At 39.7% G+C, this 21,099-nt stretch overlaps 1 protein-coding gene across 1 annotated transcript in view; it reads left to right on the forward strand.

The window, feature by feature from the left end:
* LRP2 (LDL receptor related protein 2) overlaps window positions 1–21,099 on the forward strand; it is a 177,048-nt gene that overhangs the window by 42,032 nt on the left and 113,917 nt on the right. Inside the window, exons 5-11 of the mRNA XM_027558351.1 lie at window positions 8,811–8,921; window positions 9,223–9,336; window positions 10,063–10,182; window positions 11,575–11,727; window positions 13,188–13,307; window positions 18,499–18,627; window positions 20,494–20,663. Coding sequence (XP_027414152.1) covers window positions 8,811–8,921; window positions 9,223–9,336; window positions 10,063–10,182; window positions 11,575–11,727; window positions 13,188–13,307; window positions 18,499–18,627; window positions 20,494–20,663 — 917 coding nt within the window. The remainder of the gene's footprint in view (window positions 1–8,810; window positions 8,922–9,222; window positions 9,337–10,062; window positions 10,183–11,574; window positions 11,728–13,187; window positions 13,308–18,498; window positions 18,628–20,493; window positions 20,664–21,099) is intronic.

Here is a 21,099-nt window from a genome sequence, read left to right on the forward strand (position 1 = left end):
CTTCCTATTTTTCTCTACCTTGTTTATTTATTGCTACATGTTATTTAAGGACTAGTATAAAAGAAATTTAACAAATCAGAGGAAATGAAAAAAAAATCCTTGTACTTCCCTGTTAGTGCCTTGATCTCCTGGCTATAGCCAGGTTTGTATAAGAAGGAAAGGAATAACCTGGATCAAAGTGTTTAATAAGTGCCAGCATGCAGGGGGCAGGATTGCCCTTATTTTGTTTTCCCTCTTTGTTTGGAGATCCTGTGGGAAGTGAGAGGGCATCAACCACTATCTTATTCAGTTTTCACATTAGTACTACGAGGTACTTTACAAAGATCCCTAAAGATCATCAAGACGTAAGGGTGGATGAACCAAGATATTAACCTAGGTCTAAATCCTATGCCCGTGCTCTTGGAATATTTTTCTTTTGTATAAGATGTTTACAGAACATTTTGCCTCCAGATTACATAGCTATTTTATTATTAAAATGATACATTCAAAGCTTTTTATTATGGAAAGTTTTAAATGTAATCAAAAGCAGAGTGATTGCATCAGCTTATAGCTAATTTTGTCTTACCTATATCTCCTTGTTTTTCTTTCCATTATTTTGAAGTAGTTCTCAGATGTCATACAGTTTTGTCTTTAGGTAATTCAATATCTAATTGCTAACATACAAGGAAAGACTAAAACATAATGCTATCAGCTCTGTGTGCGTACTCCATCACGTACGACTCTTTGTGACCCCATGGACTGTCGCCCACCAGGTTCCTCCATCCATGTCCATGGGATTTCCGAGGCAAGAATATTGGAGTAGGTTGCCATTTCCTACTCCAGGCATCTTCCTGAACCAGTGACAGAACCCACGTTTCCCACATCTCCTGCATTGGCAGGCAGAGTCTTTACCACTGCACCACCTGGGAATCAAGTAATCAGATATCCATCCAGTTTTAAAAAGTTCTCCAATTGGCTTATTATTTTTTATTTGAAATAAAAACCCAAAGAAAATTTATATTTTCTTTAGACAAGTCAGTTAGCAACTGACTTGTCCTGGAGTTGCCCATATTTTTATTTATTTTTTTGCTTATTGCACTCTCTAATGTTTTTAAACTGCCCCATAACTGTACTTCCTGGAAATTGATAGTTAGATCTAAAATAAGTTTCTTCAGTCTTAAAAATAATGACATTCGGGTCCAGTAATTATGGTGGGGAGCTGGCTCGTGCATTGTAAGACGGCTCTCACTGTCCTCTAGTGGCCTGTGTCCACTGGAAGCCAGTAGCACCTCCCAACTGTGAGAACCAAAAGTGTTTCCAAACAGTGTCAAATGTCCTCTGGGAGCAGAATTCCCTTCTCCTGCTCTATCTGAAGACAGCACTATCTAGAAACTTGTATAGTAGCAAGGATGTGTGTGTCTGTATGTGTGTAAGGACACCAGCACTTTGTATATAAAGGTATGTATTTCCATCAGGAGGCACCTCATGTCTAACTGTCCCTTTGTGAAATTAGCAGCCACTGATGGTCATGTTAAGATCCATTTAGTCATAGGGGTACTTAGCTATTTTAAACATCATTTCAAATATATATCAGCTGTTTATTAGTTGTTCCACATGGTGAAGGATTAAGTGAGGCTTTGCCAGAAATCATTTTTGTGACACTTTGTTCTCTTGTTTCTGCAGTCATGATGCATAGGAAAATTACTCATGTACAGACAGAATCAGTTTATGAATATGCCTTTGTCTATTTCTCAGGAATAATATTGTCTGTAGAAATGAGTCTTCTAGGCACTATAAACACTTAAATATAGTGATGGATGTTGGAAAATTGCCAAGAAGGACTTATTTCTTTTCCCCAAATATTTGAAAGGATCAGGAAACTTGACTCTCTAGTTCATAGTCCTGCCTGTCAGCTCAGCCCCCTAGGGATATAGTTCTTACTCCTTCAAACTTTTAAGGTCAAGATCTTGAGCTGTGTCAATTCCAGGCACTCTTTTTACAGAACAAAGAGTGGTGTGTAAAGGTCCACTCAGGCAGGGAGAAGGGAGAGGAAAGAATGAGTGAGATGATGAGGAAGGCAAGGGTATGAAGTCCCAATAAAAGGATTATCCTTGAAATAAATTGTTTCTTATTATATTTGATCTTTTCGTCTGCTGTGTCCCTATATGCATAATGCAGATATTTGTGGTTATTCTGCTGTTTGGGAACTATCTGAATTGCGTGTGTGTGTGTGTGTGTGTGTGTGTGTGTGTGTGTGTGTGCGCGCGCGCGCGCGTGCGCGCACGCATGTGTGCTCGTGTTATGTGTATAGCTGTGAAATAGGTAAAAGTTCATTTTCCCTAAGTTATTTTGCTCTTCAAGCTGGCTACCTGTAAAGTGGCACTTTCTATTAAACAGCTTGTTAATAATTATTTTTTAAGGAACAGAGATTCGAAACTGCCATCTTTGTTGCTTTTAATGAGATAGCATCAAGGGAAACCCACTCACTCAGAGTCCAAGATAAGCATCAGAACAGTACAGCAATTATGGGTCATTCAATCATGGGTCATGCACTGCCTTTTGGTTGTTCAAAAATAGTATAATTTTTTCTAGTGAAGTAAACAGATTATTTCATTTTTATCAAGTGCCATATTAGCATGCTTTTGGTGCGAGTAAAACTACTGCTAATTATCATTGGTTTGTAGCCTTCTCTTTTGTTACTTAGGAATGCCAAAGAAAGGGTCAAATCCCTGTTACAATGAAGGCTTTCTTGCTGGTAATCAGCAGTGTTTGGTCTGCCTGCCACTGGGGTGGCTTTGTCTCTGACGTTTTATTTCCATTGACGTTCTGTTCTTTAGAATTTTGTATACTTTGGGCTTCCCAGGTGGCTCAGTGGTAGAGAATCCAGCTACCAATACAGGAGACACAAGAAATGTGGTTCAATCCCTGGTTGGGGAAGATCCCACATGTAGGAAATGGCAGCCCACTCCAATGTTCTGAAAAATTCCATGGGCTGAGGACCCTGATGGGTTACAGTCCATAGGGTCGCAAAGAGTTGGACATGACTGAGCAACTGAACATATACCTCCCTCTATATATGTCTAACTGCTGAAACTCCAGTTGGGGGCATCATTGGGGGTGGGTAGTGAAGCAGAGAGATAAGTCATTCTGTGAACAGTTATGCCTGGTGACAGACATGTTCATCAAATTCAGCCTTGCTCTTACTGTTCTCTCTACTGCAGGCGAGAAGGAAGAAGCAGAGAGATTGAGCCTTTTTTTTTTTTTTTTTTTTATGATTCTCACAGTTTGAGATAGGATTCAGAACCCTGATTTCTTGAGGAAAGAGAAAAATCTCCTATTTAGTCTTCATCTTGCAAGCACATTATAACTATCTCTCATCTCTTAAAAGATGTTAAGATCTGTCTCAGCTGTTACATAGAGTTGTCTTTAATAACTGTCTCCATTTCCTCTTTCTTCCTTGAACTCACTGAAAACTGTCCATCTCCATTCTCCCCAAAACATTCTTTTTTTTAAATTTATTTTTTAATTGAAGGATAATTGCTTTACAGAATTTTGTTGTTTTCTGTCAAACCTCAACATGAATCAGCCATAGGTATACATATGTACATAGGTATATAAAAACATTCTTGAAAATGTCACCAATGACCTCCATTTTGCTAAACCCAATGGTTCTTGTTTGAACATCACCTTATCAGAGAGCTATTCCTCACTGTCACTCTCTCTCATTTATTTTAATGTCTGTCCTCCTACTCTCCTAAATAAATAAAAAAAGTTCTATGAGAGCAAAGATTTTATGGAGTTCATCACTTTCTTTCTAGTACTTAGCATGTGTACGAAGTCACTCAGTTGTGTCTGACTCTTTGCAACCCCATGGACTGTAGCCCACTAGACTCTTCTGTTCATGGAATTCTCCAGGCAAGAATACTGGAGTGGGTAGCCATTTCCTTCTCCAGGAGATCTTTCCAACCCAGGAAATGGGTCTCCTGAATTGTAGTGGATTCTTTATCATCTGAGCCACCATGAAATATTTTCAAAAAGCTGTGCTACTTATAATTTCAATTATAATCTCTTTATCCAATTCTTATCGTGGTGTCTAGGAAGATGGATTTCAATAAATATATGCTGCATTATTCCTTGGAACATTTGAGGCACAGTTTTCCATTCTGTTTCTCAGTTATTCCAACACTAGGGCTCATGTGAGATTTTTATTATTTTAAAAATTCATACTCTGTCAGTGTTTATCTCGTTTGCAGATTTTGGTGATAGCTCTGTGTATGAGAAGAAGGTACTGCAGATCCAAAATCTTTGGTGCAGGCTTCTTGGGTGATTTTTAAAACTTAGGTCTGAGATCAGTTCACCACAAACTGAGACCAGGTAGGGACTTAGGACCTAGTAGTTTAAAGGGAGGCTGGTAAAGAAACTAGGTAAGTTAATGTCTTCCCTTTTTTTGCTTCAGGTTCCTAAAAAGCTGCTCAGACTAAACTTAATGTTGGTCCAATTTTAGTAGCCCTTGGGACGATCATATTTGCTTTCTCTTTCCAAGGTACTGAATTGCTATTTCCATTTTATAAATATTACTATATGTATGCTTTTCATTGAAAGATGCTTCTAATTATTTTTGGAAAGAGGCAGGAAATGCTTCTCTGTTGCCCACTTGCACTCCCTAGTCCATGATGACTTACTTCAGGGACTGAATTTAACTGACACAGGAGGTGGGAGGTGGGCCAGGGAGGGGAGTAGGCTGATCTTCTGCCACTTTGTGATCCGTCTTCTTCGGTTTTTGTTTTTTGACATAGACTCTTTTTTTTAAACTTGTAATTTTATATTCGAGTATAGCTGGGTGACAATGTTGTGATAGTTTCAGGTGGAAAGTGAAGGGACTCAGTCATACATATACATGTATCCATTCTCCCCTAAAGTCCCTGATGTGGACCATTTTCAAGTCTTTATTGACTTTGTTACAATATTGCTTCTGTTTTATGTTTTGGTATTTTGGCCATGAGACATAGAAATCTTAGCTCCCTACCAGGGATCAAACACACACCCCCTTGCACTGAAAGGCAAAATCTTAACCACTAGATGACCAGGGAAGTCACTGCGGTCTGTTTTTTCAGTATGGACTCTCTTGTTTGTCCTGGTACTCTTGAAAAGCTGTTTCTTAGCGTAGGGTTTCCTGGAATCCCTGGATTATATCAGATTGAAGTCCTTAGTAGAATATAAAATAATCTGATGAAATTTATATTTGACCTCACCTCTCCAGACTTACCAAAGTGAAATGAGAAACTAAATGGAAAAAAAAAAAAAACAAACTTTTTTCTCGGGTTGCTTCTTCTCTTTCTTTTCATAGGATTTTTTTTAAGTTTATCTATTCCTTTCATTCAATTTCATTCTTTTCCCTATAATTTCCTCTTCCTATTACTCTGAAGTCAGTCTGTAAGTACTAGAAATACCTATTATAGTGGTTAGGAATATGCATTGTGGGGCCAGGTTGACTGAATTTGAATTCTAGTTCTCCAGCTTACCAGTCATATGCCTTTTTTTCAAATTGTTCAACCTCCTTATACCTCAGAGAGGCATAGATATAAGGTCTATGAAATGGGAATAATAGTACCTCATTGGGATGTTACAAGAACAAAATAAGTTCATATGTATTGAGCACTTGAACAGGCTTCTGAGAGCACATCGTTTTCAATACATGTTTTTGATGATTATTATTGTTTTTGCTTATTTAACTCTGTGGATAGTACTTTTACTAAGTGCTGGTGGTCAAACTAGTAAACTTTTTCTGGCAAATCATTACTCTGACTGGATTGTCCTGCCTCGGAACTGAACTAACAAAGTTACTTATAAAGGATGACTCTAGGACCTTGGAAAATCCCAGGTGTCTATCCAGGACTTATATCAGTGACTTCTTGTTTTCCTTTTAATCTTGGCTTAAGCATCATAATATACCTTTAAGATACCTTCTCTTTCTTTAGAATCAGTTTGTCTTCTTGGCTGTTTTGTCAAATTCTGAGAAAAGAGTGTATTTAGAACCTTCCTGTGAAGATAATGAAGAGTAGTGCCTAATATCTGTGTCTTACTCTGCTGTGGATGATTTCCATTCGGGAAAGTCTATGAGTTTCTTAAACCACCTCTTCCTCCTTGATTATGCAAACTGAGCTATAGCATGGAACTTTCTTGCTCCAAGCCAGATCATTAGCAGAGAAAACATTTCAAACACCGTCAAGTACCAATTCTACATGTATATGTGGAGGTAGCTCCCAATTTCGAGGAGCAAACCTGGACATGAATCATTTTGAAAAGTGGAGAAAGGAAGGAAGATGGAAGAGGATGTTCTTGCATTTTTTGTATCAGGTCAACTTTAGCAGTCTGGGGCTTAGTTAATAGGTACTTGTTAATCTTTCCATTAAAACTAAACTTACAAGGATGATATTCTCCGGTATTCTTATACAGTATCTTCTCTCTTACTACCCTTCCCCTTTACTTGAAGTCCTGTAGGGCATTTCAGCAACATGATGGATTTGTCCCATGGGAAAAAGTTTACAGGGTTAGACTCAGACTCTCCATCCAAGCAAATAAACCAAAAAGTTAGACTTCAGAGAGATACATTATCACCAAGTATTGTGACTTCCTGTTTTCTGGGGTAGATTGAAACTCATTAATACTGTTAGCTGTAGAAACCTTTAAAGGAAATAGAATTTGCTCATTTCTTACTTTGCTCAGTGTACAACTGGGACCTTTTCCCTCTGTGGGGTATTCAAAGAGGGAAAAGCTTTTAGAAACAGTTTTCCAAATCTTCTGTGTATTTTGTGTTTTTGCAGTCCTTCCTATGGGCATCCCCGTACATTTAGTCAGGCACAGCAGAGACCAGAGGTGTGCAGGGCAAATCCTCAGCTGATTGACAGATTTATTATCAGCTTGGTCAGAGACAAGAAAGCTGTTCATACTTCATTCCAAGTGTCAAACTACTGACCTCTACCCTTACCAATATGATTGGCATATCAGCTTGATGACATCAAGCTGGCCTTGTTGTTTGTGGTGCTGATGTGTTGTGTCAGCAAACTTTAGTTATATTAGTGGATACTAGTTTTCAGTGTGGGAATGGCCCTCAAAAAGGACGGGGAGAACAAGAGATCTGCCCAGCATGTTGGCCTCAGTTCCTTCATATCTACAATAATCACCTTAAATGAAAGAGTCACAGTCCATGCATAAAATTTCTTCCTGATAGATAGCTCCTTTATTGTAAAGAGGTTGGGTTGTCTAAGATTTCCTTCCTGCTTGCTGCTCTCTGAATAGCCTAGATGGCATACTACTATCCAGCGCAAGGGGAAAAGGAATCACTTGCTGGACTCAGCTGACTTCTAGGCATCTCTTGAAGGGAGAATGAATAAACTGAGCTATGTGACCCTTTGAAGATGCATTTGGGATGTGTACCATCCTTATGATGAAAAGACAGCAATAACCCTAAACACTAACTGGCTCTTGGTTGATTAAAAAATAAAATTTGCAAAGAATTAAATTTTATCAGTTATTAAATGCCTCCTATTTTAGTATACAGTTGATTGTGTGCAACTTGGCAATTAAAGTAATTATAGACACTTGGTAGACTAGTTTTGAGCTTCTGCAGATGAGAATATTTGTGCTTGCTCTTTTACTGTGGAACATCATGAAATGGGACTGCTGTCTGATCTTGGAGATGTACCCTTTTCTTACTGAAAAAGAAATTAGAGGAGAATCTGAGAATCACTATAAAAACAATCTTTAATGAAACAAAAAATAGACCAAGAAAGATAACATACTTGTGAGAGGGAGACTCTTTAAAGACCATAAAGAGCCAAAGTTCACACTATTTTTAAAAACTTTTCAACCTAAAAAGTTCAGCTGTGATAACTCTGGCACTCCCAAGCATTTCTTGAGCACAATGGGTAAATGACCTAGTTTCTGTACTGAATGATGGGGATTTGAGTAAGACAGGATCCTTGATCTTAGAGGATTTCATAATGTCATGGGGGAAACAGATAATCAGTGAATAGAACGGAGCCTATAGTGAGGGGGTCATGAGATATGTTCCAAGTCTGGGGAAGCACAGGGAGGGGCTGATAGTACCTTTTTCCTTCAAGGGAACATCCTGATTTTTCCACTGAGAGAAAACCAGGGTTAAAAAGCATTTGGCTAAAAGCAGTGAAGTGATCGTCAGTACATAATGTGGTAATGATTTGGGCTTGTGGCTCATACTGTGCTTTTGTAGAGCACACTATGCTTTTCAGAGTGCTTTACTAGACATTGTCTTTTGGAGGTTCCTGTATGTGTGGATGAGAAAATGGTGACACAGAAAAGATAAATAATTCAAGTAAGAGTAAATAGGTATGGAGTGGCACCCCAGGTCCCAGGTTTCTTGGCTTCTTGGCCTGTTTTCTTTCTTTGACCCTGCAGCCAAAGAACCAGCCCTTCATCTCCCAAACCATGTGTGATGGTACGTTGCTTTCCTAGGGTGTTATTTATATTATGTAAGAGAAGGTTCCATTTTGACAAGTTAAAATTTCTTCTCATTCTTCGGCTTGGAGTGCACAAGTCACTTTAGAGCCCAATTCCCTGGGCTTCCATTTCCCCCTACTATGCCCTCTCAAAGCACTGTGTACTTACCACATTAAGCACATAGTCCAGTTTGTAATTTGCTGTTTGTGTCATTCTTAGGTTATCCAAAGAATGTCTCTTTTATTTACCAATATATGTTCAGCAGTTAGTGTCTAGGATATAGTAGTCACTCAAGAAGTGATTGCTAAGCAACATCTTCATTTAAGATTTGTGTGCTATTTCCATTCTTTCAGGATACCCAGTATGTGAGCAGCTAACTTGTGCCGACGGAGCCTGCTATAACACCAGTCAGAGGTGTAATGGGCAGGTTGATTGCAGAGATGCCTCTGATGAACGCAACTGCAGTAAGTAATATGCTGAAGCTGGTTTAGCCAGTTATGCACATTTCTTCTCAAGTTTGTGTTCAGTGAATTCATGTTGGTGGCTTGAAGTCAGCCATGGTGGAGTATTTTACACTATGGAAATTGGCAGATACAGTAAGTGAGGACTTTTATGTTCCTGGAGAACTGGTTATTAAACATTTACCAGCACACTGCTGCGTGGTAAGAATCTTTTGAAACTTGAGATAGACTCTTCCTATGAAATTAAGTGGCTACAGTGAAATTGAAATTCTCTTTTCTTTCCCCTTTTAACCTTGTGTCCCAGCTCACCGGTGCACGCGCACTGAGTTTCAGTGTGGCAGTGGGCAGTGCATTCCTAGAACCTACGTCTGTGACCATGAAATTGACTGTGAAGATGGCAGTGATGAACATTCTTGCCGTACGGTGACTTCCTCATTTTGGGTCATGCTCTTAGGAATGCTCTTGTCTTTGCATTTCCGCCCCCTACTGACGTATTATTCTTTTCAAATAAAAGTCACCTCTGGCAGAGGAAGCCAGAATATCATTTAGGGCCCATGGCATGAGCCTCAGCAGTGTTGCTGAACTTAGACTTCTTTACCTTCCAGAGATCTGTGTAGAGTTGAAGTGGTGCTCATGGACAGTTTGCATTCTTTTCTTAGGCCACACAGATACAGGGTATATTGTATTACTGGATTTCCTTTCTGGCACCTGGGCTTATTTCAGTGCTAAATTGAGAGGAATGTGATATCATGGAATGAGTTGCTCAGAATCATTGAGTCCTAGAGAGCAGTTACTGTGCTTGTGGTCAAGTGAGAGAATGTTGGCCATTGGCATTTCTGTAGCATCTTTGTCAGTCTGTATTCTTTGCTCTGTGTCAACCTATAGCTATCTTGTGTTTCATCTTGATGCACTTGATTTTCATGTCCTGAACCCAAAGCTACTGTTTTCTTCTCCCCTTCTCTCTTCTTCTCTTTCTCTCTCTCTCTTTTTTTTTTTGTTCATTTTTGTCAAGATGGTTAAGGGACTAAATGGGCGTAGAAATTTCAGTTTCTTGGAGCTCAGTTTAGGTGGCGGGGTGAGCACTTTGATTTCTTTCCAAAGGTTTGTATCTTTGGAGTGTAGCTGTCATTTTATTTTCTTCCAGCTGCTTATCGGACCTGCAAAGGCAACGAATTCACTTGCCCTAACGGCGTCTGCATTGCACAGAGTTGGGTTTGTGATGGAGAAAGTGACTGTGTAGATAACGCTGATGAAGATGGATGCGGTAAGGAGGGGAAGAGCTTCTGATTGGAAAGTATTTTCCGATTTTCAATCAAGTGTTTTCCAGGTCTTGCTCTTCCTACTTTCCTTGTTAGAAATTATCTGTGTGACATGCAAGTTTCCAGATTGGCTGGACTGACAGGGAATTTTGGGTGAGGAAGAGTGGTTCCCCTAGCTTTTTCTAAAAAGACACAGAATTCAAATATAGCATAAATTATAATCCTTTCCTAACAGTAAGGCCAAATAGATAGGACAGTCTCTCCCCCTTTACAGTCCTATCTGAGGTTTTCTTTTTAAGACTTTTATCTTAATTAGATTTATCTATATAAAAGAAGTAGTCTGGGGAGGGAGCAAAAATAGAGGAATATGTGATTTGTCTTAAGACCTTACAACCATGAAGAAGGACTGAGCTGAAGATTGGTAGACGTAGGAGAGGCCACTATCGGGAGAAGTGAAAAGGAAATTGTCAGTGATATTCATCCCCTTCACTGGGCAGTTATCAGCGGTACCTCCAACAGCTTGGAAACTGCTAACACCCACACATAAAGCAAGTTACCTTTATGATTCTAGCCTGGGTATATTAATAATGTTGCTTGTTTTGGTTGGGAGCATCCATTGGTTTCATGTTTCAGTATTCCAAGAAGTTGTGTTCCAACTTGCTGGATTATAATCTTTCTTATACTGTTGACAATTCACTAAAGAAACAAAACAAAACCAACCAAAAATCATACATCACACACACACAAACTCAGGAATCCTGGCATTACCTTGATAGCTCTAGTTCTATTATTCATGATTTAATAACTGAATGTTCTCCTACAGGTTATTCATCTAGTTTGTTGATATGCTATGCTATGCTATGCTAAGTCACTTCAGTCGTGTCCGACTCTGTGTGACCCCATAGACGGCAGCCCACCAGGCTCCCCCGTCCCTGGGATTCTCCAAGCAAGAACACTGGAGTGGGTTGCCATTTCCTTCTCCAATGCATGAAAGTGAAAAGTGAAAGTGAATTCGCTCAGTCGTGTCTGACTCTTAGCGACCCCATGGACTGCAGCCTACCAGGCTCCTCTGTCCATGGGATTTTCCAGGCAGGAGTACTGGAGTGGGGTGCCATTGCCTTCTCCGGTTTGTTGATAACTCAGGCCCATTTCTGCTTCTTACTCTTATAATTTGGCTGGGAGTTGCCTCCCCTAGAAAGACTGGAACCTAAATAATGACATTTACCATTCTTTAGAATCTCAGTAAAAGGTCAGTTGTAGCATTAGAAACTACTTGTTTATTGTGAAATATCGGTCATTTGTAGGTTTCTTATTTACCTGATCTCTTAACCATGTATTGAAAAATGTCTGGCTCTACCTCTTATATGGCCTATTGTAACTCTCTTTTTCCCCCACAGAAAGCAAAATTAATCGTACCTTTGAATGTTACCCAAATGAATGGGCCTGTCCAAAGTCTGGAAAATGCATCCCAATTTCTAAAGTTTGTGATGGGACTTTAGATTGTCCAGGAGGAGAAGACGAAAGCAATATCACTGCAGGACAACAGTGTGGTGAGTATGGAAATTTGTCTGGACATCTTTCAGGTAATGGTGTCTCTGTTTTTCTATAACAGATTGCCATAGATAGAGAGTATCAAGTGGTGTTTGCAGAATGAGCGATTCCAAGACTTAGTAGCTCTAACCAACAAACATTTGTTATTTCTCACAGTCCTGTGGGTTGGCTACATTATTCTTTTGGCCTGAACCAGCTCACTCACATCTCAGGATGCTCCAGCAAAAGCATGGCTAGTCCAGGCGTGTTTGCCTGGTCATGGAAAGGGCAAACCCCAGTGAACAAGCTCTTCTAAGCCTCGACTTATGTCATGTTTCCTAAGTGTTCTATTGGCCAAAAGAAGTCACACTGACCCCAGATTTAATGGACTGAAGCAATAGACTCCATTTCTTGATGGGAGGAGTTTATAAATATCTGTGACTCTTCCTCCCCCAACCCGCTGCATCTCCTTCCCAGGAAGAATGGTTTTAATGGTAATTGTGATGACTCTAAAAGTATTCTGGAGATTTGTGATGACTCTAGAAGTATTCTGGAGATTTTATTCCCTGGATTACACCTGTGGAAAAAGTGTTGCTAGCTTTACTCAAAAACTTCTGGTTTCAGGGATCTATACTTGGAGTTACTCACTGCCCTACCCCGACTCCACAGCCGTAGAATATTTTCCCACTATAAGCCATCACTTCTGTGGATAGCCGGCTGTCCTGTAGGAAAATGCAATTCATGGCCTTGATTTCTCTCTGAATTATCTTGTAGTTGCCTAACAGTGACCATGAACTGTAACCCTAAAGTTTTGGTGATTTCTTTTCCATGAAAAAAAGAGGCTTCTATGGCTTCTTTTATATCCACCACCCCCCCCCCCCCATTTCTTTGGAAGCCCCTTTAAACAGTCCTAGTGCGAAAGTTAGAAAACAAAAATTAGTTGAAGCTAGGTTGGATTCGGAGAAGGCAGTGGCACCCCACTCCAGTACTCTTGCCTGGAAAATCCCAGGACAGGGGAGCCTGGTGGACTGCCATCTATGGGGTAGCACAGAGTCGGACATGACTGAAGCGACTTAGCAGCAGCAGCAGCTTGGATTAATTAGCTTTTTAAGTTAAAAGTTTAGTGTTTAGTGTTCAGTGGCTTGGAAATTCTTAGGAATATCCTTCTATTCTTTCTAGATAGAAGAAATAGATATCTAGATAGATATCTTTCTATTAGATAGCCTAATATCTTTCTAGACACAAAGATAGACTTTTGACCAGATTTTTTTCATGAACAGCACTTCTGATGCCTTGTGCTTGCACTTAGTTATAATGAATTTTTAAAAATATGTGCTGAGTTTTTATTGCATCATACTGCAGGCTTGAATGGTGTTACTGCATACTTACTGAGCTTTTACTTTGGAAAGTTCTTACTTCTTATAAATCAGCTTTGTCCGGAGATCACCTTTCATTTCACAAAGTCTTTTTCTCTGTTTAGATGTGAATCTGTGTCCGTCCTTGGGATGTGAATACCAATGCCACAGGTCACCAGGTGGAGGGATGTGTTACTGCCCCTCAGGTTTTATTGTCAACCAAAATAGAACCAATAACTGCGTCGGTAAGTGACAGTCTTTCATCACAGTGCTCACGGCACTGGGGGCGCTCCCTTTAACATCAAGAAGTTTGTATTTGTGGAGAGGAGGATCTGTTAACAAAGAGCAACACAGTCTTCACTGAAAACCTGGCCAATATGAAGTTTTAACTCTGAGACACTTTTGTGAGGTGCCCATGGCAAAAGAGTGGTTGGATGATGAGTGAGTAAGCTAGCTACTTATATATCTGTCCAGTACCTAATGATGGAGGTTGTTCTTTTGATATATTGTGTATTGCTGTTTTATATATTTGGAAGCAGAATTATATAGCCATACTTGCTAAATACAGTTGGCCCTCCCTATCTGGGAATATCAATAACCTCAGATATGCAGATGACACCACCCTTATGGCAGAAAGTGAAGAGGAACTAAAAAGCCTCTTGATGAAAGTGAAAGTGGAGAGTGAAAAAATTGGCTTAAAGCTCAACATTCAGAAAACGAAGATCATGGCATCCGGTCCCACCACTTCATGGGAAATAGATGGGGAAACAGTGGAACCAGTGTCAGACTATTTTTCTGGGCTCCAAAATCATTACAGATGGTGACTGCAGCCATGAAATTAAAAGACACTTAATCCTTGGAAGGAAGGTTATGACCAACCTAGATAGCATATTCAAAAGCAGAGACATTACTTTGCCAACAAAGGTTCGTCTAGTCAAGGCTATGGTTTTTCCAGTGGTCATGTATGGATGTGAGAGTTGGACTGTGAAGAAGGCTGAGAACCAAAGAATTGATGGTTTTGAACTGTGGTGTTGGAGAAGACTCTTGAGAGTCCCTTGGACTGCAAGGAGATCCAACCAGTCCATTCTGAAGGAGATCAGCCCTGGGATTTCTTTGGAAGGAATGATGCTAAAGCTGAAACTCCAGTACTTTGGCCACCTCATGCGAAGAGTTGACTCATTGGAAAAGACTCTGACGCTGGGAGGGATTGAGGGCAAGAGGAGAAGGGGACGACGGACGATGAGATGGTTGGATGGCATCGCTGACTTGATGGACGTGGGTCTTAGTGAACACCAACTAAGTGAACTTAGTTGGTGATGGACAGGGAGGCCTGGCATGCTGAGATTCATGGGGTCGCAAAGAGTCGGACACGACTGAGCGACTGATCTGATCTGTGAATTCTTCAATCTCCAATTCAGTCAACTGGGGAATCAAAAAAAGAAGGGGAATGGGGAGGCAGAAAGTTCCAGAAAGCAAAACTTGAACTTTCTGTGTGCAGGCAGCTATTTACATAGCACTAAGGACTCCGAGCTTTCACGGTCAAGGGCCAGGGTTCCCTGGTCAGGGAACTAAGATCCCACAAGGTGTGTGGTGTAGGCAAAAATGAATAAATGAATAAATAAAATAAACAAGCACAAAAGAATCACTCTGGTTTACAAACTCTGGAGAAAGTCTATTTCCTGCTTACACTGTCTTCTGTAAGTGTAAGACTGCTCCGGCTGTCTGCCACATGTCAGGCTACTCTTCCCCCTTTACTGCCACCCAGCTGCCAATCTGATTTCCAGTCTTAGTTCTCTAGGCCTTTCCCCTTTCTCTTACTAGAAAAGGAATTCCAGTAGAGATACCGGAAGCCACATTCTCAGTGTTACATTTGTTTTTCTCTCTTTTTCCTCTCAATCCTAAAGAGAAATTTGGGCTGGGCCGCCTTGTAGTTGGAACTCGATAGGCCATGAAATGTTTTCAGGAAAAGGGATTTGCTCTTTAAGAATCCCTGGTTCAGGTTCGATGCACAGTACTGGATGCTTGGGGCTGGTGCACTGGGACGACCCAGAGGGAGGGTAGGGGAGGGAGGAGGGAGGAGGGTTCAGGATGGGGAACACGGGTATACCTGTGGCGGATTCATTTTGATATTTGGCAAAACTAATACAATATTGTAAAGTTTAAAAATAAAATCAAATTAAAAAAAAAAAAAAAAAGAATCCCTGGTTCATTCTTGTGATACCTTGCAACCTATTCTTTAGTCTCTCAATACCCGCCCCCCCCTCACCCCCCGCCTCCCTTCTAGAGCCACATTTTCCAACATGTTTTCCAACATCTTTTCTAATACTTAAGCCTGTGATGAGGTTTGAGTTGTAGGTCAGAAAGAGGTCCAGGCTGCTTCAATTTTTTGCATCCCTTAAGAAATGAAAAACTTTCATAACAAGATTTTTACATTTAAATCTATTAATGAACGTAACCGAATTTTGCAGTATTATGCTGTACACAGGATCATTTCAGAATTCAAGAACACATTTGGTTCTACTACTACTGGAAGTAGTCCGATACTTGGGCACTAATTCTAAGGTCCACAAACATCTTTCAGTCCCTTTACGATGTACCTAGGACTTTAGTACAGATGACCTCTTTTGGATACAAGCTCAAAAGTCTGCAATTTTGAGTTTTGTGAATGTGAGGCCCTCTGCTACCTGCAGAGACTTTCTCTGTGACCTTTCTTGTCCTTTAAGAATGTACCTTTGCCTCTGAGTTTTGAAGCTGGGTTAATGTTTATTTCACATTTCAAGAAGACTATATTTTGCCTTCTTGGTAAAGAGAACCTATTAGTTTCAAAACATGACATTATGAAACCAGTTACACTCATTTCAGCTGAGCTTTTAGAGACTTGTTTAGGTCTGCTCTTTCAAGCATTTCAGTTGAACAAACATTCTCTGTATGCCTGTAATCGTCTGCATGCCTGAGTTACCACAGAAGCTTCAGGTGTTGGAAACCTATGCAACGTTTATCAGTTTAGCCTTGGCTCCCCGGGGGATGCCTCAGTGATTGTTAAGAATAAAATGGAATAATCATGACAGGAAATCTTGCCTTCTACCATTCTTCTTCTCCTGGTAGTCTTGACCTAGCTGTGGAGACTCTGAGGCAAGCCTCCAGAGCAATTCACTGGACTATTGTTTTTGATTGACAAGGACATGCTGTTTGTTGAGGGAATGACATCGTGGTGCAGCCTTAGGGCAGGAAGGTCATTTAGCATGGTGGGATTGCACACAGCCAGCTGGATCAGAGGGTGTCCGAGCAGGATTTTTTTTGAATTACTCTCAAAGCAGTATTTGTTGGTAAGAAGGGACAAAGAGTAAAAAGGAAAGTAAATCAAGGTGACTTGGGCTGGGAAGGAGGATTTTGAAGCAGCAATTTAGTGTTTTGTAGTTTCCATTACCTTTTCTACTCTCTTTAAAATCCTCAGGTCTCCCTTTCATTTTTCTTGTCTTTCTTTTGGCTGACAATGGATATTAATTAGCCTTCATTCTTTGTAATAATGAACAGAATCTTACTCAGTCATTAAAAGTGACAGTGTTTATTTACTCATTTAAACCTGTACAGTACTTGTAACCCAGATGGTAGGAAGGGCATTTGCACCCAAGAATTCCTAGTTATGACTTTTCCACCCTCTTTTTGACATGAGAACTCCTGTTTCCAGGGTGATTCCAGATCTTTAGACATAGTCATAGTGTCTTGGATTCAAAATGAGGTCATGATACCCTGGGAGTTTGAGGGCGAATGTCCTGTACATTCCTACTGAAGCAAAGCCTTACGTGGTGTTTTCTCAGAAAGGAAGTGAGGGCACAGAAGAAATAGATCAAATGCTGGCCTTTGGTCTATACCCACTTGTCTTTTTACCTTGTCATGTCCAAATTGGATTAATTTTTTCTTTGTCACAGTCCTGGGGATGAAAGATGTGCTGGTCTGTGTTGTTAAACTTGATCTAGAGGGAAAACGGGAATGATTATCTTGATCCCAGGACTTTCTTGGTCTTTTTTTTAATTAAAGTTTTTTCTTTGTTAGATTTTGACTGTGCTGGGTCTTCGTTGTGGCACGTGGGCTTTCTGTCTAGTTAACGGCACTCGGGGGCTTCTCTAGTTGTGGAGCCTGGACTCTAGAGTGCAAGGGCTCAGTAGCTGTGGGATCTTAGTTCCCCCACCAGGGATCAAAGCCATGTCCCTTGGATTGCAAGGCAGATTCTTAACCACTGGACCACCAGGAAATTCCTTCTTAGTCTTTCTTGTTGGGGAGTCACAGGATGGTGGGGCATGCAGCAGGTGTGGTAGAATTCAACCCACAGCTTTGCAAATGTTATCAGATCCTAGAAATTCTAGAGAACCCTAGATCTGTGAGTCTCAGGAATTATAATTTACTTGAGAATTTTCTGAAGCTCTAGGGGATAGGAGCCTGTTGATTTAGGCTGTGGACATCATTCTTCAAAGAAAGAGAGCAGGGTGAAAGAGGGTGAAGACTGGATGTGAACTTCAAGGGTCAAATGAAATATTTGGCACCAGTTATCCAAGGATAGGACAATTTCTGTGCCCTTTAAGCTTTATAATCTTTAAGAAAGTCATGTGTGTTTTTCTTCCCTGCCCCCATGTTGTATTGTTTATGTGTCAATTATATTGAAAGTCTTTTTACTATTTGATAGAACTGGGACTACTTGGCCATTGAACACAGCTCTATTGTGTAATGGATTTTCAACAAGTACATATTAAATGAATGAATACTGCTAATGAGTAAGCAGAAGAGAATGTATTTTTCATGACTTAAAAATGATGTTAATTTTGGTGATGACTTTTGACATCAGAGAAAAGGATAAACAGACCTTTCCAGATACTTTATTGCATACTTTGTTTGTGTCTCATTGAGCAGTTGGATATAAGGCAGTTCTTTCTGCAGTGAAGGAAGTCTGTGTCCTCCAGTATGGTAACCACTAATCACATGTGGCTGTCAGCATTTGAAATGTGGCAAGTGTGACTGAGAAATTGCATTATTAAGTTTATTTCAATTTAGTTAATCTAAATATAACTCCGAGAAGCTGCAGAGAGCTAGTGTCTACCACATTGGAAAGCACAATTTTAAAAGGATGCATTTATACCAAAATTTTGTATTATACCAAAATTTTGTATCAAGTGTTTTATAAACCATCATTAACAAATGAAATGCAAAGGCAATGAGTCCAAGCAGTGTTGTGCATCACCTGCAATGTTATCCTTTATGTAGATTTTAAAGAACCTTGGGTTTTCCTTAGTATGACAGTGCCTATGCCCTGCCTCCCCAGGGGGTACTTTCTTAGGTATTTGCATCACCAGATTCCTGTATAGCTTGTCCACGATTTTTTTCAGAAAGTGCTCAAGCTGTATTGTTAAACATTATTATAACCGGTTATTTCCTATTTGACAGATTTTGACGATTGCCAGATATGGGGAGTTTGTGACCAGCTATGTGAAGACCGAATTGGCCATCACCGGTGTAACTGTGTAGAGGGGTATGTCTTGGAGCGCCAGAAGCACTGCAGAGCTAATTCTTCTTGTGAGTAAATTAAAGACAGTCATGTTTCTGAACAGTAAACTTTTATCCTCTTTCAATGCTGCTGCTGCTGCTGCTAAGGCACTTCAGTCATGTCCGACTGTGTGTGACCCCATAGACAGCAGCCCACCAGGCTCCCCCGTCCCTGGGATTCTCCAGGCAAGAACACTGGAGTGGGTTGCCATTTCCTTCTCCAAAGCATGAAAGTGAAAAGTGAAAGTGAAGTCGCTCAGTTGTGTCCAACTCTTAGCGACCCCATGGACTGCAGCCCACCAGGCTCCTCCATCCATGGGATTTTCCAGGCAAGAGTACTGGAGTGGGGTGCCATTGCCTTCTCCATAGCAGAAGTCAAAAGAAATATCAGCATTAAGGCAGATGGCGGGTTTGATTACCACAAATCAGACGTGGCCCCTACTGTTGGAAGAATGGATCAACATTAATTTCGTGCTGTTAGGGACCAACTTGTGGATTAATAGTTGTTGGGTTTTTAAAATTTTATTGATTGTTTGTTCACTTTGGGCCTGAAATAGTGTATCACCTACCACATAAATTTTAGGAGTACATTTGACCTATTTTTCATTAATGTACCTACCACAAGGTGACAAATATCAATAGGCACTGTTTATGCCAAATTTTTTTAGAGGTGGTTCAAAATGGACCTGCTAAATTTGGATTACACCTTGTGAAAATGCCCTCATTATAAGAATACTGTGGTATAGAAAAATCATGAAAATTTTTGTCACTGTGGATTTCTGGGTAATAAGATCTTGACTTCACTCTCTTTTCCCAATTATTATTATTTTTTTCCCATACCTGTTTAAACTGCTTTTAGTGTCTTTCTGAAACTGATTTGCCCATCTATGAGTGGACTATTTTCTAGTTGTTTTTGTGTATAAAATACCTGATATGCTGTGGACTAACTTTAATTACAACTGATTTTTAACATTTATTTATTTTTGAACAGGTGCATACTCATATTTTCAAAAATTTCACATTATTGAGAAGTTATATGACCACCTCCCCACCCCCTATACCCATTCCACTCTGCCCAGTTTCCCACTTCTCCTCTCCTATGGATAATCACTGTTTATTTTAATTCTAGAGCTTATTAAATGCATAAATAAGAATATGTAAATATAGACATTTAACTATTTTTACATATATGGTAGTAAACTATACATACAGTTCTTCATTTTACTAATGTTGCATACTGTATTTTTAAGGACTTACCATATCAACAAGGAGAACTCTATTTTAATTTTGTTTTATTTTTATTTGAAGTATAGTTGGTTTCCAATGTTTCAGGTCTACAGTGTTTTTTAATAGTGGCAGAATCCATTTTTTGGATGTATATAATTTATCTAACTAGTCCTTTAGTGATGGGCTTTTATATTATTCCTTATCCTTTGACATAGCAAATCAGACTTCAATGAATAACTGTATTCATTTTGCATTCTTGTAAGTATATGGGTGTAGCAGGTTTGGATCCACCATTGCCATGTTTTTCACATTGGGTGGTTTCCCATTAATCTTTAAAATGTGTTTTGTGTTTTACACAATCTTAAGTTGCACCTGGGGAAAGGTGCCCATATCAGCCAAGATACCTCAGTGTTATCGAACCAGCATTAGGACACTTGAGTTCTTGACAGACTCTGTTCCTAACTTACTGTGATTTTGGACATTTCATTAAACCTCTTTGTGCCTTAATTTGCCCATCTGTAAAATGGGTAAAATGATATGTATTTCTACACACACATTCCGATATGTATTTTCTGAAGGTTTAAAACCAAATAAGAAAACATAGTTGTAAGTTACTTCATCATCTCTGTTCACTTAAGGACTGACAATGCCTTCCTTCTTCACATTTAGTTGGTGAGGCCTTTGTGATCTTCTCCAATGGTCGGAATTTGCTAAAGGGTAGCATTCGTGGAAACAACTTTCAGATTCTGGCAGAGTCTCAAAATCGTGGATTGGCTGTGGGTGTGGATTTTCACTATCGGCTACGCAGAGTCTTTTGGACTGACATTGTGCAAAAGAAGGTAAATAGAAATTTCTGGAGTATAGCTTGGGACCTGATAGAACTCCAAGCACAAAGTGTTGATAGTTTTTCATTTTGGGAGGAGTAGGGAGGGAAGTTCCTTTGTTTTCTAACAAAAAAGGCCCTTGAGATATTTTATGTTAATCAGCACCTTTTACAGCTATACTATTACATGTGACCTATTAAACAAAGCAGTCTATTATATGGATTAGCCTTGAGCAACTTTTAATTTTATTCGAAATGGAGTCCAAAAGCCTAATTAAAAGAAATAGTAGACATTCTTTCAAAACTGGATAGATATTTGGTAGTAATTTTTGAAACTTGATCATTTAAAATGTAAAAAGTATTCTGCTTTCCTGGATGATAAAAATCAGATTTTACCTGCATCTTCTAAATGGAACTGTAATTGAGCATTGGGTAACAAATATTGACAGTAT

Source organism: Bos indicus x Bos taurus, chromosome 2, assembly GCF_003369695.1.
Source record: "Bos indicus x Bos taurus breed Angus x Brahman F1 hybrid chromosome 2, Bos_hybrid_MaternalHap_v2.0, whole genome shotgun sequence".
NCBI lineage: Eukaryota > Metazoa > Chordata > Mammalia > Artiodactyla > Bovidae > Bos > Bos indicus x Bos taurus.